The 23,328-nt window shown below is 51.9% G+C and overlaps 1 protein-coding gene across 5 annotated transcripts; it reads right to left on the reverse strand.

Moving 5' to 3' along the window:
- Positions 1-35: 35 nt before the first annotated feature.
- Positions 36-23,257, reverse strand: APBB1 (amyloid beta precursor protein binding family B member 1). Of its 5 annotated transcripts, XM_036242202.1 has the most exons (15): positions 23,139-23,257; positions 14,853-15,581; positions 9,408-9,583; positions 9,256-9,312; positions 9,088-9,173; positions 8,912-8,975; positions 8,318-8,467; positions 7,815-7,942; positions 7,704-7,709; positions 7,306-7,420; positions 7,080-7,164; positions 6,779-6,862; positions 995-1,110; positions 685-861; positions 36-603 (listed from the first exon to the last, which is right to left on the reverse strand). In XM_036242202.1, exons 2-15 carry the CDS (start codon positions 15,565-15,567, stop codon positions 436-438), a joined length of 2,127 nt encoding a protein of 708 aa, XP_036098095.1. In that variant the 5' UTR covers positions 15,568-15,581; positions 23,139-23,257; the 3' UTR covers positions 36-435. The 5 variants fall into 5 exon arrangements, with proteins under 5 accessions (XP_036098095.1, XP_036098100.1, XP_036098096.1 ...); XM_036242207.1 differs by lacking the exon at positions 14,853-15,581 and having other exon boundaries at positions 23,139-23,246; XM_036242203.1 differs by lacking the exon at positions 7,704-7,709 and having other exon boundaries at positions 23,139-23,195.
- Positions 23,258-23,328: the final 71 nt, after the last annotated feature.

The following is a 23,328-nucleotide window of genomic DNA, read 5'->3' on the forward strand; positions in this document are numbered from 1 at the left end:
GGCATGGGGCAGGCACAGGAAGTCACACCACTTGGGCAGGGCAGACGGACTTTATTAGTGATATCAGTACAGAGAGATGCCAGGGAGCAGGGGAGGGGATCCGCATCTGGACTGGTCCCCTACTTCTGCCCTTGCTGGACCCTACAAAGATGGGGCCTGGCTCGGAAGAATTCCTGCTCCACCTGAAATGTGGGGATGGAGAGGGTGGGGCTGGCCCTGCTTCCTGTTCTTGTCATCAATTCAGTGTCTCCAGGTCCTTGAAGGGATTAGATGTCTCCCCCAGCCCCTAAGCAGGGAACCCAGTTACTGAGGAGGGGCAGTTTGGGAGGGGAGTGGGACTGAGGCCTAAGAATAGCCTCTAGGGCCCCTCCCTGCCCCATACCCTTGAGTTCCCGGGGGGCCCAAGGCAAGCAGGTAGAGAAAGAACTGGGGGCTTCAGGGGGTATGGACCCCCAGGCGTTTGGGCTTGAGAGAGCCCCACAGCGACTGGACACCCCTTCGAACAGTCCACCCTACACGCCGGGCAACAGACTCAGCAGGCGGTGCAGGGAGGCAGGAGGTGGAGGCCTGGGAGCGGGCATCCAGACACTTCTGGTAGCGGAGCTGCAGAGACAGGTGGGGCAGTCATCCTCCAGCCAGCCCCACCTGGGGTCAGTGCCAACACCCCACCCTCCTACCACTTACCATGCACGCAGCCTGCACAGCTTCTGAGAGGCTGGCGGCATTCGGCTCACACCAGAACATGTGGCAGCAGAAGGAGGCCGGGCCGGCAGCCATGATGAATGCAAAGGTGTGGACATCCCTGCCCACTGCCAGGAAGGAGAGGAAGCGCACCCGGCACTCCCCCAGCACCGCCTCTGTCTGCAGGGAAGGAACCCCGTTAGTAAGGACAGGCTCTGCGTTCTACTGGCACATCCATCCATCTCAATGGCAGCTCTTGACCTCTCCCCTCAGCCTCCCTCCAGGGCAAAGCACTCCCACCCCAGGTCTTTACCTGCTGATGCAAGATGGTGAGGGTGGCAGGGGCCACACTGACATGACTTGGGGTCCACTGCTCACGGCTACTGGAGGACAGGACTGACTCCAGGGCCCCATTTATTACATCTACCCCTGGAAGATAGGGACACAAACATGGCGCCACTGGAGGTGGGGAGAGGACACCCCTGATCTAGCCTAGACTTTCCAGCTCTGCCCAGTAGAACTCGGGCCCTTTGCTCCATCCCCACTTCAGCTGCCTCCAGCCTCCAGCAGTGCGCACAGGTGCCCTTCCTTGATGCTTCCCCCTTGGCATTAGTGACTCGCCACGTTTCTGGTTTCTTCCATCTGGAATCCTAGGCTTGATTTTCTTCACTAATTCTCCCTCCACTTCCAGCCTCTAAAACGCATTGACTCCCTGAGTCTCTGACTTCCCGGTGCTCCACCCAAGGAACCCCATCAACCCTGCAGGCCGGCCCTTTCCTAACACCCAACCTTTGTTTTTTTAAGACACCCATTTGAGGAAATGTTTACTCTTGTGTTAAATCGTTAAGTCTACCACAATCTCACAATAGATTCTTTTATCATCATTTTATAGATAAGGCAGCTCATAGTATCAGGTAGTAAACCTTAGGTCACATGGAGAATGGGGATCTGAACAGGGCAGTCTGAGCCTGAGTGCTTAGCCAGGCCTTTCCCTGCCTCTTCTCTATGTTCCTAGTTTCCAGAACTAGAAGGGCTGTCTAAATCTTAGTTGCACTTGCCCTGGCCAGTGTGGCTCAGATGGCTGAGCGTTTTTCCATACACTAAAAAGGTCACCAGTTGGATTCCCAGTCAGGGTATTATGCCCAGGTTGCAGGTTCAATCCCTTGTTGGGGCACATGCAGGAGGCAGCCGATTGATCACGTTGATGTTTCTCTCTCCCTTCCCCTCTTTAAACATCAATAAAAAAAAAATACAAAAATAAATAAATATTAGCTGCACTTGTAGTTTCTATAATGTGTTCAAAAGCTAAGAAACCCCGGGTTCCTAGCTTAGATCAATCCAGAGAACCCAGGCAGCAGCACAAGGAGGAGGCATGGGTTCCAGGTCCTGCACCACTCAGGACTGGCTATGTGATCTAGGTGTCTTCCCCCTGCAGTGAGGAGGTGAGTGAACAAGGCCGAAGCAAAGGCACATGCCTCTGAGGGCCTCCTGGGCCCTCTTGCCCCTTTCAGTGCCTCTGGGCTCTCACTAGAAGCAAACCACATGGACCCTTTTTGGGCAGAGGACACATGTCTTCCTCAAAACTCTTCACTCATGTTGGCCTTGCTCATCTTACCTCTGGCTGGATCAAGGCCAAACTCCCAAGCATACTGGTCCTCCAAATCCTGGCCTCACCTGAGCTGTCAAACCTCATGTTTTACTGCTCCCTGAGCTTCAAAGGACTGGCAGAGCATTTATTAACATCTCACCTTGGCAAATGCCCTGGGAGGCAGGTGGGAATACAAATGAGAGAAGAGGATGCCCTTGAGGGACACAGACTGTCAATCTGTCAATGAGAGAGAAGCCTATCTGGAGTGCACTTTCCCCACTAGACTGTCTGAGCAACTCCTGACTGACCCTTCAGGGTTCACCCAGACCCCACCTGGGAAGCCTTCCCTGCTGCAGGGCAGAGAGAGGGTGTTTCTAGGTCAGCTCTTACAAAATATTTAATAACTGCTGGAAAACCTTTCTCACATTGGACTGGCCATCTCAAGGACAGAAACCAAGCTTCATTCATCTCTGCTTCCAGGCTCAGCACAGAGCTTATCTACTAAAGGATCTCCAGACGCATGAGCAAGTCACCCTCAAGGCAACAGGTGTCAGTGCACCCAAACTGGTATAACCAAGTAACCTGGGAGCCCACAGAAGGGTGTCAGTGCAGGCAGGAGTGGGTGGGCCAGGTCAGACTGCAGGGAGCTTTATGGTGTTTATGACCTTGAGGCCAGTCAACAGTCTCGAAGATCACGACTTGTGGATGAGACATCAAAGTCAAACTGCTTAAGAAGCAAATGGGGCCCTGGCCGATGGTTCAGATGGTTGGAGCATCATCCTGTACACCAAAAGGTTTCAGGTTTGATTCCCAGTCAGGCACATACCTAGGTTGTGGGTTCAATTCCCGGTTGGGGGGCGCATTTGGGAGGCAACCAATCGATCTTTCTCTCTCATGTTGATCTTTCTCCCTTCCTCTCTCTAAAATTAATAAAAAGTACATCCTTGGGTGTGGGTGTGGGTGTGGGTGTGGGAGGGAAGCAGATGAGGCAGTGGAGGTGGGGCCTGGCTTCAGTGTGTGGGGAGGATCAGCATGGAGCTCCGGGAAAGCAGTGGAAGAACAGGACCTGGAAAAAGCCTAAGTTGGTAACAACTCAGGACTGAAACACACCCTAACTCCTAGCCCCACCCTCCCAATACCCCTTATCCTGCTGTGCATTTTTTCCCTACCAGTTGCCTTCCAACACACTATATAACTTACTTATTTTATTGCCTGTCTTTCCTGGCTAGAGTGTCAGCTACTTGCAAGCAAAGATCTTTGTCAGTTTTGTACACTAATGTACACCAAGAACCTAGAATAAATAGTGCCTGGTACAAACCAGGCAGTTAGTAGTCATTTGTTGAGTGAATGAATACTGCAGCTTCAGCAGGGGCCAATGTCAAGCTCCCAGGGGTTAGAAAAGAGAGCAGAAGATAATGCAAGAAGTGAACTTAGAGCCTCCTGGTGTGAATGACCTGGCTTCAACCAAGCAGACCCAATGAGCTGCTGGGCAACAGAGGGACAGTGGAGGGTTGCAGACAGATGATTAAGCATAGTGAGAACCTGTGTAAGGTGACAGGCGGATATGAGTGTGGGGGTAATAACTGCCAGAGGCAATAAGGGTTTAGAAGCTGAGGGTGGAGGGGGGAGAAAATGGGAGCAAATGTACAGGGGTCAGCCGAGCCTCCTTTCTGTCCCTCAGCATACCCTTCTCACCTCCAGCTCCATGTCTGTAGCAGTGCTACTGGACCCCACCGGAATAGCCACTCCTCTGCAAATGTGGCCTTCCTTCAACTCCAGCGCAATCCTTACCCTTTCTAAGAAGGGTTCCCTCACTGAATGTGAGGTGCTGGTCATTAAAGTCAGCATGCTTTGAGGGAAGTCAGGGTTTGAGTCCTAGGACTCTCACCTTCTGGCTGTGTCATCCGAGGCAAGTCTCACTCATTCATACATTTGTGTTTGTTTATTAATTCACCAAACATTGTTGAGTTCCTCCTAAGTGTCTTTCAACATGACAACTGACCACTCCTTGAAGCAATCTTTTAAATAAAAAAAAATTTTTTAAATATATTTGTATTGATTTTTTAGAGAGAGAGGAAGGGAGAGAGGGATAGAAACACCAATGTGAGCGAGATATACCAATTGGCTGCCTCATATACACCCCCTACTGGGGATCGAGCCCACAACCCAGGCATGTGCTCTGACCAGCAATCAAAGCAGGACCTCTCAGTCCATGGGACGATGCCCAATCCACTGAGCCACACTGGCCGGGCAGAAGCAGTCTTTTTTTCTCTAAATTATCTCTTTCTGCTCTTACTATCCTTGGCAGTTTCATGCTCCTTCACCACCCACTAAGCATTGGAGGGCCTCAAGGCGGGGCCTAGCCTCATTTCCCTTTCGCTGTAGGCTGCCTACTTTCAGAGTCAGTCTTTGCCATACCCATGGCCTTGATGACCTCTATAACCCAATGATGCTCACACTTGCTGGCCCAGACCTCTCCTCTGTGAATCCAGCTGCCTACTTGAGTTTGCCACTCAGCTTCCCCGAGCCACCTCCAACTCTGCATGTTAAAAATTGAGCTCACAATCGCAAAAACAAAATTAGCCTCGTCCAGTGTCTACCTTTAGAGAATGGCACCACTCTGTACTCAGTTCAAATACCACGAAGCCAGGAATCACCCTTAATGCCTCTGTCCCTCACCTCCCATTCAATCAGTCACCAAGGCCTCTTGACATCAACTGTGTAAATCAACCAATCTCTCTTTTTTTGTCACCTAAGTATCTCCTGATTCAACACACTCCTTCTCAGTTCCTTCACAGTCCAGGATATTCCCCTCACTGGCCACTACTATTGCGAGATCCTCCTGAGTTCTCTACATCCACCTCCACCCACTGAACATTCTCCATGGTATGGTCTAGTCAAAGTAAGCTTTACAAAATTCAGATCTAATTATCCAACAGCTCTCCCGAAAACTCTTTCAGAGCTCCTTGCTGCTCTTGGGGTGGAGGGCAAATCGCGAGCATGGCCTATGAGGTTGCCACAGTCTGACCACGGCCCAGCTCCCAGCCTTGTCTGGCACCACTGTCTACTCCCAGCGCCAAAGTGCCTTCTGCTCTGGGTCCTCACACACTGTTCACTGAGCCTGGAACGATCTCCCCTACCTTACTCCTACCTCCATCCCACTTTACACATTAGTTCTTAATTTTTGTTTTCATTTCAAATGTCACTTTTTCAAGTAAGTCTTTTCTGACTGCCTGGACTAAATGAGGTTTCTCTGCTACATAGTTTCACAGTGCCTTGCTACTTTCTTTCAATGAATGACTTTGAACAGTTTGTAACTATACATTTATTGGTGTGATTATTTTTTTAAATATGTTTTTATTGATTTTTTAGAGAGAGAGGAAGGGAGAGAGAGATAGAAACATCAATGTGAGAGAGAAACATCAATCAGCTGCCCTCTGCATGCCCCACATTGAGCATTGAGCCCACAACCCCGGGCATGTGTCCTGACAGGGAGTCGAACCAGGCCCACTCATTCATGGGACGACGCTCAATCCACTGAGCCACACTGGCTGTGTGACTATTTAATTAGTTTGTTTTCCTACTGTAACCTTCATGAAAGCAGGACTATGGCCATTGTTTTCCCAGGACCTGGCATTTGATAGTAGGCTTCATAGATATTTGCTAAATGAATGAACAAAAACGTAACAGGTACTATGAATGCATTGGAAATATAAGAGTAAATCAGATAGTCTCTACCTTCAGTTTCCTTATCTATAAAATGGAGATTATCATAATCACAGCCTCATGTCATCAACAATTAAATGACATAATATATAAGGAAGTACTTTACAAGCACTAAATCACCTGACAGTTATGCTCACTGCTTCTTCTGTAGATGCTCACAGCCCATAGTTGATGCTGAGACCAAATCCAGCTCCCAGCTGCTGCTTGGTGTCTCCAGTCATCTAAGACCTGCCTCCCAACCCAATCCAAGCTTTTCTGTGGGATTAAGAGTGGGTTTCCCACCCTGGCTGGTTTAGCTCAGCAGTTAAGAGTGTTGGCCCATGGACCAAAGGGTCTCGGGTTTGGTTTCCAGTCAAGGGCACATACCTGGGTTGCAGGTTACATCCTTGGCCCTGGTCAGGGTCATGCAGAAGGCAACCAATTGATACGTCTCTCTCACATCGATGTTTCTCTCTCTCTCTCCCTCCCTCTCTCCATCCCTTCCACTCCCTCTAAAAATCAATGGAAAAATATCAAGTGAGGATTAACAAAAAAAAGCTTTAAAAAAAAAGAAAAAAAGAGTGGTTTTCCCTATGCTCCTGGTTCACTGGTTCACACTCAGAGAGGGCACGCCAACTGCTGGGATGGGGACAGAGTGCAGCTGGAGCAGAGGTACAGGAGGCGGGATGCATTTTGAAGGACAGGAAGACATCAAGCATGAGGAAGGCCTGGTAAATGAGGCACTGGCAGGCAGAGGGTGGGGACAGATCAAGGTGGTGGTCCCTGAGTGAAGAACATACATACCAACAGGTTTAGCAACAGGCACACTCCCCAGGTAGTAGACTTGGAACTTTTGTACCAACTCATTCTTAGGTGCCGGGAATTCCACTGTAGGGAAGAAGAGGACGCAGTGGCGGTGGCAGACTTTGCTCACTCCCAGTCCCCCACAAGTGCGTGAGCTGGACATTCCGGCCGAGGCCCTGCCTCCACCCTTTCCCACTTCCTTTAACCAAAGTCCCTCCACTCATCTGATCCAAATAACTGAGTGTCCAGCTCAGTTCTGCCGGCAAAGCTGAGCTGGACGTGGAGAGGTTATGAGACTCACCTTGGAAAGGGACATCCACAAGTTTAGAGTGGTCCAGGGAGAGTCCATTGACCAAGCAGCGGGCATTTCGCCGTTCTGCCATGATCTGAGGAAGAAAGGGGAGGGAGGATCGAAAGAGGGTCTGTTAGAGCTTCCTTGTCCTGGAGCCCCCAGCTCCCCTCAGTGACCCCGCCCACACTCTTGTAGGGCAAAGGTGGTGGGTAATCCAGGGAGCAGCCGGTCGTGCCTTAGAGCAGATCTCATGCAGGCTGGTGGCGATGTTCTTGGCGGGCGCCTCACAGCGGAACACGTGGCACTTGAGCATCTGGGTCAGCTTATCACGAGCTACGTAGGCAAAGTCCCTGTTGGAGGAGAGGCACCTCAGTGTCTCCCAGTGCCATCCAGTGTGGAGCTTCAGCCCCACCACACTCACACCCTCCTCCGGGGCTTCTGCCCTCAGATGGTGTCCTGTGGGTACTGCCTTCTGGCTGAAGGGTAGACAGGCAAGCATGCCGAGGTGAGGGACAACAGGTGAGCACAGCGGGCAGGAAGGGACAGGGCAGAACAGGGGAACTTGGGTGCTTTGAGGCCTCGGGTGTGGCCTCAAAGGTGTGGGAGGAGGGAGGAGGTAAATTGGCATAGTACCTCTCTCTGGGTCCGGCAGCACAAGAGAGGCAAAGAACAGAGTTAGGGAGGAGGGCCCTGCTCTGGCTGCTGGATGAGCCCCCACCCTAGGACCCCAGGCCCTGCGCCCACCTTCCACTGTCCCGCCCGACGCCCCACACACGAATGCTGACGATGGGCTGGGCGTGCAGCAGGGCCTGACTCTGTGGCTCCACCAGCTTTAGCGTCTCGTCCTCCAGCTGCAGCAGCAGATTCTTCCCCTGCAGGCCCAGGAAGCAGGCACTCCTTGGTGCCCCAGCTGGGAAGGAGGCTGAGCTCTGCCACCTCCAGCTCAGAGGTCAGCCTCAGCTCTGGGACCCTTGCTTGGGTGTCAGACCACCCACCCTATAGGCCACACTTGGGTAGAGGTCACACCTGTCATCTCTTACTCCTTTCATAATCCCCGTCCAGGTAAGACAACGGTCTCCCAAGGTCCCGACTTGGGGTCACACATCCACACAACCATCTCACAAGGCTGTCACTTGGGGTGCGTCAACAACTCCCTCCCTCAGCCCCCGCCTGGGCAGCTCAGCTCTCCCACCTCTCACAGTTCCCTGCACTTTTCCAGCGCACCACACCCACCAGCGGGCCCTCACCTCCCCCCAGCCCCCAGACATGGGGTCGTGCAGATTGTTTTTGTGGTAGCAGAGCTGACGGATGCAATTGTTGACAGCCACACTGCTGCGTCCGGGGGCCAGCTCCTCCTCGGTCATCTCCACCCAGCCTAGGGAGCGCACGGCAAAACACTGCCAGACACAGAAGGGGGTGGGAGGTAGAGGGTCTGAGATGAGACTAGAGGAGGCTTGAACACAGGGCCGAGGGGCTCTGCTGAGACCAAGAGAGTCCCTGACTCAGAACGTGGCAGCTGGGTGTTCTAAACTAAGACCGAGAAGCTCCTCTAACAAGATATAGTTGGCAGGAGGGGTGATGGTCTCAAAGGAGACCCCGGCTAGTATAAGAAAGCATCTGAGCCAAGCCCAGAAGGGGCGCCTGTCAGGCCGCTGGGCTGGTTGAATTAAAAGCTGAAGTGTCTCCAGCTTAGACACAGGGGTCTGTGCAGACTGGAAGAGCACCTAACTCAGGACCTGGGGAGCTGCACTGCGACCACAGGTGCCTCAGGACAGGACATGAGGGACTCTCCTGCACAGGGGGGCCCCAGCCTGGGGACTGGGCGTGGGTCCTGAACAAACCTTGATCCCTGCGTTGGAGTTCCTTTGGGGCAGCTTCTCCTCCTCCTGGGGCACTGGTTCTGGGCTGGAGGCAGATGATAACACTTGGTACGGGCCCCCAGACATGGAGCTGTCCCCAGGCACCTTCCCGATAGGCCATCCCACGGCCAGCCACTGCGTCATGCCTTCCCACTCACCTAAGGCTCTGAGCCGGGAAGGGGAATGTCCCCTCCTCAGGGTCCTTCAATCCTAAATCCATTGGGGCCTCCTCAGTGGGTTCGTCCTTGGGAAGGGGAGAAGGAATCAGGATCAAAATCATGCCCCTTCTGCAGCTCCTGTACTGTGAAGTAGGTCCCCCAACTCACCTTCCAAAATTCTCCATCCTCAAAGCCTTCTCCATGGGCAAAGCCTGTCCAGGTGAGCTAGGAGGGGGCAGAGCAGTGAGTGGGTAGCTCGTCTTGCTCCAACAGCACCACCCCTGCACGCCAGTAAAATACAACAGGCCTGTGAGCCTCACCTGGGACTCCTCTCGGGGGCTGCTCCCCTGGGAGGGGGAGGCCCGGCCAGGGGGCTCCCACTGGGTGGTCCCCGTCGGGATGTGCCAATAATAGGTCCCTGAGGTGTCCTGAACTCTCATCCATCCAGCCGGCAGGTCGGAATCCGTCTCGAAGGCGTTGGGGTTCCAGAAGGAATCTGTGAGAGGGGGACTTGGTCAGTCTGCCACCCAACAAGCAGATGGCAGTGCTCATGCCCAGTCCCTCCCAAAGACCCCATGGTGGACAAGAAGGGGTATAACATGGTTCCTGCTTCCTCCTAGAGCCTGCAGTCTGGAGTCACCACATGGGGGCCACCAGCTGGAACATGGCTCAGGTCTCCTCCTGGGCCCTGTTCCTGGCCAATGTGGCCACACAGAGGGAAGGTGGGAAGCAAAAGGAAGGGAGGGAGGTTAGATGACCCCACTGACCTCCTGTCATAGATACTCGTATCTCAGGTGCACACACTTCCCAGCTCCTGCACACGTATGTGCACACAGACACACAAACCCTACTACACACCTGTGCAGCCACCACAACACAAGTGTATGTACACACAGCAAATGCACAAATACACACACTAACTCTAGCCACACACTAATGCAGACACCATACAGATAGGTGTGCACACACACAGCTATATAAACCAACCCCGGCCACACACAAGTACAGAGACCATACCCACAGCGACCCCCAACATATGCAGGTACCACATATGGAATACACACTCAGACACACAACATATGTCAGCCTCTGCCGTATGTGTGCGGACACCACAGACTTCATACCCTGACCCTTCCAGATGCAGGCAAACATTTAGAGCACAGGCTCACATACCGTGCACCTGTGACATACATCCCTCCGCCCCTGGCCGACACCACCACTCCGGCCCTCCAGCCCAGCTCACCTTTGCCCTCCCTGCCAGCCCACCCTCCCATCGTGCCCGGTCCCGTGCCTTCCCTCACCTGGGCAGCTATCCTGCAGGATGATGGCCAGGAAAAAGTCCTGGGAGAACATGGCGCTCGTTCCAGCCCCTCCTGCCTCTACCCTCCCTCCTCACAGCCCCTCCAGCCCAGCTGGGCTCACAGTCTGGTGCTGGGTTGCAGAGAAAAGCTCATCCCACCCCCTTCTCACCAGGGCAGAGTGCCTGCCAGCCAAGATCCTCCTCCGCCTGGAGCTCACTAGGGAGGGGCCAGGACCACCAAGGGAGGGGATCTCCCTGGGGTGAAAAGGGAGGGTGCTCATGAGACCCCAGCCCTCCCTACTCACATCTCTTCTTTCTAATCCTGGCTCCCCTCCCCCAGTCCTGAATCTCCATGCCACCCCACGGTGGTCACTTCCGTGCCACAGTCAAGGCCCGTCTTAGGGAGTCGGGGAGGCTTAGCTCCTTGGGAACACCCCAGCCACCTGGGGTTCTGCCAGCCTGGAGCTCTCAGCACAATTAGGGTGTGGCTTCAGGCTCCCAGCGATGCCCTCCCTCCCCAGAACCTGCCCAACAGTTTGAGTCTGAGAGTGGGCCTTAGGGCACAGGCCCCAGCAAGGTTGAGGCTGGGCTTGGGGCTTCCCAGTACCAACCCCCCTCACCTGCCAGGGCCCAGCTAGGCTGCAGCGTCTCCTCGGCAACCGCAGCACCAGGACCGGCTGGGAGCGCCCAGTCTGCTGACGTGCTTTGCGTTACCAGGGAAACCAGGAATTCTGACTGGTCCAAAAGGCAGCACTGAGGGACAGGCAGTCCCCAGACCCAGACTGCTGAGCAACCAGTCACAGGGGGGCTGGGAGTGGGCGTGGTTATCCACGGTGGCTGCACACCTGAGGTGAGAGTTATTTAGGCAGGTGCCTCACCACCCTCACCGTCCCAATGAGGTGGGCCCAGAGAGGAGGGGCTCCTCCAGCCCCTCCACCTTTTCTCCCTGCCCCTCCCCTAAACTCAGGCCCCACGGCATTAAAATGCCTGATCTTCCCCAGAGACCTTCCATTGCCTTCTGGGCTCAACTGCCAAACCTTCCGAGAACATCAGAACCCAGGGCAGCCATGCCCTCCACAGCCACACACCTCTTCATGAAAGTCATATACCTCTCGGATCTGGGGACCAATTCACCATCTTCTGACTGAGTCGCACACACCAATCCATCTGCCATCCCAGTCAGCCTGTACCTTCCTGCGTCAAAGAGCTTCTTCCTTCCGATCTGTCCTGGAGGGGCTGTCTCCTGCCCTGACCATCTGGGAGGCCCTTCTGGAGCTTGGCACATCTCCGCCAAGCACCACCTAACTCCAAGTCACTACCCTAATCTAGACTACTAATATTTCTTACCTGGATCATTGCAACAGTGGTCTCCCTCCAGTCTAGTCTCCGTCATCCTGGGCTGCATATCACAGCTTGAATGACTGGTCTGAAATACTCAACTAAAGAAATTACTCTCCAATTTAAAATACTTTTACTTGTCCTCTCCTTGCTCTCAGGATGGAATCCTAATTCTCCCATAGGGTCTGTGTGCTGTCAGGAGCCCCTATGCACCTGCCTCTCAGCCTGATCTCAGACCATCCCCAACCCCCTTCTCAGCTCCCTGCTTGGGCATGCCCCTCATCTCTCCAGCCCCACTTCCCTCCCCTCTATTCCCACCTGGTTATTACCAACTCCTCCTTCAGGTATCAGTGTAAAGGTCACTTCTCAAAACTAACTCAGCCCCCCTGTCCCCAAACACACACCCACAGGCAAGGTTAGGCACCCCTCCCGCACCTCCCCCATCCCAGAGTTCATGCTGAGTCTAACTGCCTGGGTACTTCTGTCTCCCCATTGGACTGGGAGTATATGAGGGCAGGAACATCTGACCCTTCTAGTATGCATTTCAGGACAAGGCCTGGCACAGAGTGTGAACCGCACACAGGTAGTCAAGTTCATTCATTCATTCATTCATTCATTCATTCATTCATTCATTCGTATACTTATGCATTCAATCAACAACTCTGTGGAGATACTAAAGTGGGAAGGAGAAAATAATTTTTTCTCAATTCTAGCCCGTTCCTACAGGAGTCTAGACCTCCTCTGTGGCTTTCCTGATTATAGGAACACAATCACAAAAGAGTAAGCCTTTCCCTCGGTTGGCCCCACATGGCTACCCTCAATTTCCACAGCCTCCACCAGAGTGTTACCCTTGACTCTCCTCTTGCCACGCCAATGTCCTGGCTCAGGTCACTGCCCATGCCTGGCATACCCTCCCCAGGTCTCCAGCAAGTCTATTCTTCTACTCCCAGAAGGTTCATAGGTGTGGCTACCACAGTAACCATCCCAGGAGCCCCTGAGCAACCAAGCCCTCTCCATTGCTCGACCTCTGACTCGCACCCTGAAGCAGTAAATAAAGGTTGCAAACTGGCAACCTGCAGGCTGGTGCAAGCCTCAATGTGTGTTTAAAAATAAATAAATAAATAAATAAATAAATAAACGTTTTTTTTTAAAAAAAAAAAAAAACAGGGTGGGATCGGGAAAAGGGTGTCAATTGGGGGAGGGGGGGAGAAGAAACATCTGTAACAAAAATAAATTAATAAAATAAAAAAATAATTTAAAAAAACAATTAATTGTTAACATTTAGAAATTGGAATACTTCATGTCATTATCTAGTTTTCAGTTTCCCTTGAAAAGTTTCACAAACTGGCTCCATTGAGACTATGTTTTCCCAAACCGAAGCCCACAAAGAGCGAGTCAGACTGGGACAGCAGCTGCTCCCTTTAAAGAGGATCAAGGCAATGGCCATCGAAGGCCGCTGACGTCACCACAAAGAGAGGCAACCAGACTTTGCCTTTGGCAAAGGACTCAATACCGTCTATAAAGTGTTCTTGCAAAAACAAAACATAAACATCTCTCAAATCTGAATCAGATCAAGGCTCACTACCAATTTACAGGAAACTCGGGGGAAGGGGAGCATGTTCAGCACCACCACATGGAGAGAACATGCAAATCTCTGGATAACCCAGGGCAAACACCACAGTGACCTCAACTGAGAAAGAACTGCAAGCAAAAATAAAGACAGAGAGATGGAGGGACAACAAATAGGTCAAAAGAAACTTTAAGAGACATATCAACCATCAAAAGCTCTGGATCTATTTGGATATTGATTCGAACAATAAAGGTTTTTTTTATAAGGTGGGGAAGACATTTATTAGACAACTGGAAAAATGCAAACATTGACTGAATAGTTGATGCTATTATGGAATTAATGCTAAAATTTTGTAGACATAATGGTATTGTGAATTTCTAAAAAGAGTTTTATCTCTTAGAAATGTATAGGCAAACACGTATGGATGAAAATGTTTGCTTCAAAATAACCTATGCTGGGTCCCAGGAGTAGGTGGTAATATAGATGTGGCAAGGTTAGCCAGGGGTTAATAATCACTGAAACTGGGTCACAGGTAAATCAGATCTGTTATTCTATTCCCTCTGCTTTCGTATTTGTTTGTACGTGTTCACAATGAGAGTTTTGACAGGGGACAGTGTGGCGCCCTTGGCTCATCTGAACCACATACTCCCTGCAAAGGTTCCACAGTTTGGGGTCTGGGTGTGGTGTCTGCTGCCTGGTGCAGGGGAGTCTTTCCTAATCTTTACTAACACCCCTGACCACCAAATGCCACACTTGTGGCTATAGCCTGTTATTACTCCCTGTGCTCTCAGCTCTGTCAGCATCTCTATGTGATATTAGCAAATGTGGAGACTCGACTTACTGAAAAGGGACACGTCTGATGGTCAATTCTTGGAATCTGAATGTCTATTCTCCCTGCCACACCCTCAAAGCATACATTTATTCTTCCCTTGCTTCCTAACTTTTAGTGAATATCCCATCCTAATACAAAGGATTCATAACAGGATCCTTGCAATGCCCAGTGTGATGCACACAACACTCCCCCAACTTTCCAAATAGACCTGTGTGGGGAGGTGCTGCCTGACCTTGCCTGTGGAAATCTGGTCCAAGGCACCTTGGTTCGCTGTGCTGTGTGCATCATGGCAGGCTAACACAGGGCCCAGAGCCCAGGTCTGGACTCAGACCAGGTTTAGATCTCAGTTCTCAGTGATTTGGGGAAAGCTACTAAATCTCATTATGCCATCCATAATATGGGCACAGAATAGTATTGACCTCCTAGCATTGTGAAGATTAAAATACGATAGTGCTGAGCACAGGGCCAGTACCTGGTAAATGCCCCCTAAACGGACCTAGTTGCTGTCCATCAGAGTGTGCATGACGGATGGATGATCAATGTGTTCAAGCACTCTCTGAAGGCAGGAATGGTTGCCTTCAGGAAAACCTGGGCATGGCCTGCTGAGGACCAAGGACATGTGCTCTGTGAGTCACGTCCAGGCTGGCCCTGGCCTCTGTGTGAAAGAAGCTTGCCTTCTGCCCTTTTGCCCTCCCACATTCCCCGTGTCAACCTCCACAAGATACCTGTGTCCTCCGGGGAGCCACAGGAGGGGCTGCCCTGGGATAAGGTAGCCCAGCTCGAGTCCTCGTCACTGGCTGCACTGTTCCGCATGCCAAACAAGAGGCTGGCACTCTTGCTGTGCTCCCGGGGGCCGTCTGCAAGGGCCTGGGATCCAGGGGGTACCTCCACACTCTCCAGGGGCTCAGGCAGCCCTGGGGGAGAAGACAAGTCCTCCTCCTCCTCCTCCTCCTCTTCGTCATCTTCCTCAGCCTCCCCTGCTGCCTTCTCCTCTCCCTCCTCCGGCCCCCGAGCCTGGGTGCTGATGATCAGGTCAGGTCCGCGGAGCCCTCGGTTGGCCGCATTGTGGGCAGAGAGCTCCAGCTCAGAGTACAGGTGCATCAGGCCTTTGGGGCCCAAGGGTGCCGTCTCAGGCTCCTGGCTGGCCTCCTCTGCCAGGGTCAAGGTCACATTTCGGTTCTGGTCACGGTGGGCCGTGGCAGCCCGCCGGAGCTGGTTCTGGCCCTCTTTTAGCCACTTGGCATTGGCTGGGCCCGGCTCAGGCCCACCACCCTCCCCCATGGCACTGCGCAGGTCTTTGGGTCCCACAGCCGTGACCTGCAGCTTGGCGTTGAGCAGCTGGTTGTGGGCCGCGTGCAGGGGCAGGGGCAGGCTCAGGGCGGGGCCTCCGTGGCTGTTGGCGTTAATGGCCGACTGGTTCAGTGATGATGGAACAGACATGGCCTTGGCAGATCCTGCAGGGCAGCGAGTGGGGTTGGGGGAAAGGGAAGCCCATGTTTAGCCTCCAGGTGAGAACGGCAGCACCCATACCTCGGCCCCAGGGCTGCGCCTGCACCTCCTCATCTCCCTGACACTCGGCAGGCCAGCACACGCCACTCCATGTCCTAGGAGCTACTGTCCCACAGGCATACTGAGCTTAACTCCTGTCCCTCATCCTCACCACCCCTATGGCAGACAGGGCCCAGGCCCGAAGTCCACCCCATCCCCCAGTCCCCTGTGCTTCTTGGGACAGCACAGTCACCCCCTGCCTTTCCCTCAATCCCAACAGCAGAGACTTCACACAATGGCCCTCTGTGCATCCCCACCCCCAGCTCATGCACTGGGGCTCACAGTGCCAGGGACACAGCTGGCGTGGGCCTCGCTCATGTGTTCTGGACACTGACTGCCCCCTTCCTCCTGCCACACTGCTGTCCACAGCCCATCACTGAGCTCCCCAGGCTGTGTTCCTATCCTCGCACCTCACTGGGCTCCCAAGCCCACCCCCTACTGGAGACTGTGAGATCTGGAGATTCTCTGACCTCTGAGCTGCACACCCAGCCCTCAGGGCAGGGCCCTGGGAAGGCAGGTCACAAAGGAAGGGACTTCAGCTCCAATTTATGGCTCCTTTGGCCAGCTGAAGCTACATTTTGATGACTTTTTGTGAAGTACCTCACCTCAGGCACCAATCCTTCTGCCAGCCCCGGTAGTAACCAGGCCCGGGTCATGGCAGAAGCCTCTGACCTGGACTCTCCAACCCTTCAGGTCTTTGCCATGTCACCTTCTCATCGAGACCTTCCTGGATACCCTTTTAAAACTGCAGGTCACCACGCCACCTCTCAGCAACCCCCAAATCTTCCCTAGCACCTAGCACCCTTTGACAAGCTATTATTATTGTTATTGCTTTTTTATTTTTATTTTTATTTTTATTTATTTCAGACAGGAGAAAGAGAAAAAAACATCAATGTGAGAGAGAAACATCGATCGTTGCCTCCTACTCCTGCCAGACCGGGGATCGAACCTGAAATCTGGGTATGTGCCCTGATGGGGAATTGAACCCACCACCTTCTGGTGTACAGGATGACACTCCAACCAACTGAGCCACACAGGCCAGGGTTATTACTGCTTTTTATGAATCACTGTCTCGTCAGGACAGTAATTTCAGTTCCATGCAGTGAGGACTGTGCTCGTCTTCAATGCAATATTCCTAGAGCTGAACACAGTCCGGGCACAGAAGAGAATTAACGTGGGAATGTCCTCCCATCTCCTCCAGGCTCCCCTTTAGCATCTCCTCTGCCAGTTTCAGAAAACACACTTTGATCATGTTACTGTGTCTCAACCAGTGCTCATCGTGCCTCAACCAAACTCCACCTGCCTTCAGCTCAGGGGAACTCCTGTTCTAAAGCGACAGTCCATGCGTCCTGTCCCCTTGGGCCCCCTCCTCCCTCCTCGCAAGCTCTTCATGGGTCACCTTCTCCCCCTACCTATCTTTCCAGCCCCATCATCCCAGGGACCCCACCCTCAAGCCCTCTGTCCATCCTTCCCATTCTCCCTGACCTTTTACTACTGGGCTATTCTCCTTCCCTGACCCCCACTGTAAAGTGCTCACTCACTGGCCCTTCACATCACAGTTCATCCTCCCTAACCAACCACTTCCCAACTCTCTCTCATGTCATCCCTACCATGTTACTCTCCCCTTCCCTGATGCTCACTCAGAGTTCTCTCTTCCTGCTTGACCCTTCCCCAACTCTCCCTCACTGACTGCCCCCCAAACACTCCCCAAACTGTGTAGTTCTTTTTTAAAAAATATGTTTTATTTTATTTTATTTTTTGTTGATCCTCACCTGAGGATATTTTTCCATTGATTTTTAGAGAAAGTGGGAGAGGGAGGAACAGAAAGAGAAACACTGATGTGAGAGAGACACATCGATTGGTGGCCTCTTGCAGGACCCTGACCAAGGCTGGGGATCGAACCTGTAACCCAGGTACGTGCCCTTGACCAAGAATTGAACCTCATTTCTTTGGTCCATGGGCCAATGCTCCAATTGCTGAGCCAAACCAGCCAGAGCTGTTTTATTGATTTTAGAGATAGGAAGAAAGAGGGAGAGAGAGAGAAACATTGATGAGAGAAACATTAATCAGCTCCCTCCAGCATGCCCCCTACTGGGACCGAGCCCACAACCCAGGCATGTGCCCTGACCAGGAATCAAACCAGAGACCTCTTGGTGCATGGGATGACACTCAACCAAGCCACACTGGCCAGGGCCCACTGTACAGTTCCTTCTTCTTTTTAAAATATGTTTTTATTGATTTTTTTAGGGAGAGAGAGGCAGTAACATTGATCAGCTGCCTCCTGCACGCCCCCTACGGAGGACTGAGCTGAAACCCAAGCATGTGCCCTGACCGGGAATCGAATCGGGACCTCTTAGTCCATGGGACAATGCTCAATCCACTTAGTCACATCGGCTGGGCCAGTTATTTCTTCTTAATTTCTCATCTGAGAGTTCTCTGTCGCCCTGTTCCCAACTGAGAAGCCCTCTCATCCCCCGACCCTCTGCCCAGTTCTCTCTGCCACCTCAGTGTAGCTCTCAGCTCCGAGCACAGGTTGCAGTGAGGTGTTTCGGGCTGCCGAGCAAGGCTCTGCCATCTCTCAGTGTGATGGTCCTGAGGCAGGAGCCATAGCTCGCCTTTCTGTCCCTTCTAGCTCCTCAAACCCTAGCACAATGCAATGCATGCATCCGTGAATAAACGGAAAAGGCTCCTCTCTGCGCCTGCCTCACGTGTCACTGCTGGTCAGCTCAGCGTGGCTTCACCTGGGCAATGAGAAAACTTGCGGTCACTGGCACACCTGAGAAAAATAAACAACTCTGCCTCTACCCAAAACCACAGTGATCTTCCAAAAATGGAAACCAGATTGTGTAATTTCTCAGTTCGAAAAATTAGATGGCTCACCGCTGCCTTTAGTATAACATCATTAGCAGGACACCAAGAGCCTCCTGAGCCAATCCTGGCGACCTCTCAGACCCCCTCCTCCTCCCGGCCTCCTCCACTCCTTACAATCCAGCCACATGAAGTATGGAGGATTCTAGACAAGTCACACTCTCACAGCCCTGGCTCTTTGTTTGCCCTCAGGTTGAAATTCTATCTCCCCTCGTGAGAACCTCTGCTTCATGTTTTAAAACTCTGATCGGTGGTCATAGCTCCTGAGCAATAAGTCTGTTCTGTTCAGTCCTTTCACCCCATCCTCAAGTGACCATTTCTTCCTCTGTGTCTCAAGACACCCGGTACTGCACTGTATCAGAACATCAGAGACAATGTCTTGCTCAGTTTCACATTCCCACTAACAATGAGTGCATAGTGCATCTGCCATAGAGTGGGGGCCATCAGTGTGGAAGGAAGGGAGGATGGGTGGGACAGATGGGGTGAGAGAAACCAGGAAGCTCGAAACTCACTGGGAAGAGGCACTAAGGCTTCTGTGGCCCCGTAGGCTGAGGGTGGGCAATGGGGATGGAGAGAGGGTGCTGGAGAATGATAAAGGGTCCCTGAGAAGGAAGTGAGATGGGCCTGGGGTGCAGGACAGGTATGGGCTGAGATCTAGAGGAAAAGAGAGCAAGAGAGTTAGCTTAAACCAACATCCTGGCTCTTACACTGTTCAAGAGTGACATCTCCGAGTTTCAGGAAGTGGAAGACCCATGACTCTGGCAAGCTCATGCCCAGCCTCTCCCTGAAACAGTGGGGCGTGGAGCCAGGTTTTGCAGAGGTCAGACTGGAATCAACCCCCTTAGTACTTGGAAGTGTGATCTGGGAAGGGCACATGCCCTGTAAGGCTGACACAGTAAAGAGCCAGGCTGACTTCGGGGCAGCCCTGTCCATCTCTGGTCACCAGGGCAGGAAGTACTGAGGAACAGGGAAGTTCTGAGGTGATGGTGACCACACTGCCTTTGAGATCAAAGGGTGACCAGCTGCCCAATATATTCCAGAAGGGGCACAATCCAACCTCTCCCCTTTCATTGTGGTTATCCATACCAGGAGCCCCTCAAAGGATGGAAAGAGCCAAATGGATCCTGGCTCAAGGCAGGGAGCTCAGCAAGGAATTCAGGGAAGAAACTAAGAGTGGCCACTAAGCTTGAAGAAGCTGATCTCAGACTATGGCAGAAAGGGGGGGGGGGTGGTATCCTGCTCAAGGTCAAGGGTCTTCTAACCTGACAGCTTACTATATGCCAGGCACTTTGCATGGCATGGGGGAGAGTGATGATTAATAAAGAAATGGTTCCTCCTCATTGGAACTCACAGTCTAGTGGTGAATCAGTTACTGAACAAGTCGTTACAATAAAATGCAATGCCAGTATCTAAAATAGTATGTGGCACCTAAAAGAACTCCCTATTTGTTGAATAAATGATTAGTATGATGGAAGAAGAACACGACTCTATAGGAGCCTGAGGCTTCCTCTAGCCTAGACATCAGCAAAAACCTTCCTGAGGAAGGGACTTTTTAACTAAGAACACAACTCTCCTTCAACCACCCCCTGCACCACCCCTCCCTTTCAGAAGCTGACCACCCACTCTTAATTCACAGAGGACATGGAAGCCATCACTCAGGAATGTCCTCAAACACACAAACTTGCTGATTTCAGGAACTATCCTTTTTTCTCCTTCCTAAAACAATTGTTTCACCTACCATTTGGATCCTTCTTTTCATGCCTTTCTAGGAATTTTACACCACTGTTTATCCATTTTCTTTTCTATATAATCAACTTCTCCTTCTCAATGGGATCAATTGTCTCCCAGCTTTAAAAAAAAAAAAAAAAATCTATTTTGACCCAAGACTCCTCTTCCAGCGCCACTTGCTGGTCTCTCTCCCCCACATATCCTCCCACCTGCCATCTCCTCACCTCCCACTCACTTTCAACCCTTTCCAATCTTGCTTCCATTCCCAACACACCTAGTAACAGCTCTTACCAAGGTCAACATGGCCCTTATGTCACTGGTCCAACAGACACTCACAATCCTCATCTGGGTTGTACTCTGCACATTTGACTCCATGGGCCTCTCCTCCAACTTTCATCCATGGCTTCTATGTGCTATATCTCCTGGTTTTCTTCCTACACTCTAGTTTCTCTCTGCTGGCTTCTTAGACTCCACTGATGGCTCATCTTCCTCTACCAGTTGAAGTTTCCCACAGCTTGTTCTTATGCCCTTTTGTCTTTATCGCCCACTATGCAATATAGGTATTCATTCATGCCTTATAGCTTCAGTTACCACTTATACCCAAATGATTTCTAAATTTATTCCTTCATCAGACCCCTCATCTGAGCTCCAGACATGTACATTTCTTTCTACTCAACATCTTCACTTGGAACTAGGTTTCTCAAACTAACATGCCCACTCACATTTCTCTTGCCCACCCCCTAACTGGCTGACAACCATCCTGTTGTGCAAACCAGAAGTAGGGGTACCATCCTTGACATCACTTTCTTCCTCATGCCCCATATCCAATCCATCCCTAGGTACGGACAATTTTCTCCAAAAACATTTCTAGATTTGATCTACTCTCCACATCTACTACCATCAACAATCTGCATCAAGAACAAAGACCTTAATACCCAAATCCATAACATGGTCTCAATTGTCCTCCTTGGTCTGGCCCCTACCTTCCTCTCCAGCTTTGGCACTCTGTTCTCCAGCCTCACCGGCCTTCTTTGATTCCTCAAAAACATCACATTGTCTCCTTCCACAAGGTGTTTGCATGTGATTTCCCTTCTGTCTAGAACCTCCTTCCTCTATCCTCTCAGCCTAACTCACTCATCCTTTACATCTTAGTTCAAATGCCATGTTCTCAGAGCCTTCCTTGACTCTTTCTTCCTTCCCCCAGACCCATTTAGCTTATGCTCTTGTGTGTTCCCAAGGCACCATCTACCTTTCCTTCATGGTATCTATTACCTCTGTAATTTTATTCTTATTTGATTCCCCCCCGCCCCAGATTGTCAACTCCATGAGACAAGGACCTGGTCTATTCTGCTCATAATTATATCTTTAGTGCCTAACACGGTACCTGGTATATATTAGGTGTTCAAATAATATTTGTTGAATGAATAAATGATCAGATAGATGCATTTTTTAAAGGATCATGCTATGCTGAAAGCAGTTAAGGGAAGATATGCTATTAGAGTTGCCAAGGAGAATAAAGGATTGTGCTCTCAATTAAGTTTTGGTAGCAGTGGGTGGAGTGCAATGAATGGATTTGAAAAATATTAGCTAGTGGATGTGACAGAATGTGGTGATGTTAGATGTAGAGGGTGAGTGAGAAGAGGTTAATTTAGAATGTTCCCTAGGAATATAATTGATTAGAAAGTAGCCATTTCTGAAAGTTAAAGGAACAACAGGCTTGGAAGAAGGATAGGGAGTGAACAGGGGGAAGATAATTCAGCATGGATCTGCAGGTTTGGTATTCCTGTTGGACTTCCGAGCGCATATCGTGAGGGCAGATGGATATTGAATCTGCAGTTCAGGAAAGAGGTCTAGGCCAGATAAATAAATGTAGGGATCCTCAGCATGTGTGTGTGTGTGAAGCCTTGAGAATGAATAAAATACCCAAGGGGAAAGTGCAGAATGAGAGAAGATAGCTCAGGACAGATCGAAGAGCCTTGCCAACATCTAAAGGGAGAGGAAAGGTAACAAATGAGATTGAGAAGGAACAGACAATGCCAGGAAAGAAACCAAGAAAATGCTTCAAGGAGAGTTGACACAGGCCACTGAATACTACAACAGTGAAGGAGGAGAACAGGAGCGTGTCCATTGGAGTTGGCCACATGGAGGTCTCCAGTGACCTTGGCTTGAGCAGTTTCAGTGGGTGTGAAAGACACACGACCCAGTGAAGCAGTTTGAAGAATGAATGGGAAGTGAAATGAAGACAGCAAGTGTAGACACGGCTTTGACTTGAAGAGTGGAGGAGTGGAGAGAGCTGGAACTATGCTAGAGGGTCTGGGAATGCAAAAATGCACAGGCAGATTCTCATAGCTTCGGAATAACCTCTGTATTGGCGGTGGGAAAACTACTCCTAACGAGTTGTGTGAGTGCTAGGCCTCCTGGCTGAGCTGCGGACACAGCCGGCCCCAGGGCACACTTCTCGGTCGCTGAGGGCGACAGAATGCGGCCGGACAGATTCCAGGCCTGGGACACTGCAGGGAAACCCGTGGCGTCCGCCAGCCTCACCCTACGTCCCCTTCCAGCCCTTGACCTCCCCTCCCCCTATTCCCCATCCCCCACTGCCTCTCTCTTCGAGTCCCCTAAACTCGCCCCTTTTCATCCCGAAGGGGCAGGAGGTAAAGGTCTGGGAGAGACTCTCTGAGGACCGACGTGGAGTCTACAGGGCGGGACAGGAGATGGTGGGAATGCGCACAGTGAAAGGACCGCCCGCGGGGATGGGGCCTGATCGGGGAACCCGGGCCGCCGAGGGAAAGGGCTGCGGGGTCCGCGGGCAGCTGGGGGTCGGGATCTGGCCGCCGGGGCTGGGCCCGGGCCGGGGCAGCTCCTACCTGCGCAGGGAGGCCCCAGGCCCAGGTGGCGGAGGTGGCTCAGGCTGCGGGGCTCGGGCTCCGCCGCGGCTTCTCCATCACAACATCCCCCGCCCAGGAGCGCGCGGGCCGCGGGGCCGCGCCCCAAGCGGCGGGGGCGCGCGCAGGCGGGGGGAGGGGCGCCATCTTGGGCCGGGGCGCGGGCGTGAGC

Source organism: Molossus molossus, unplaced genomic scaffold, assembly GCF_014108415.1.
Source record: "Molossus molossus isolate mMolMol1 unplaced genomic scaffold, mMolMol1.p scaffold_m16_p_41, whole genome shotgun sequence".
Classification (NCBI taxonomy): domain Eukaryota; kingdom Metazoa; phylum Chordata; class Mammalia; order Chiroptera; family Molossidae; genus Molossus; species Molossus molossus.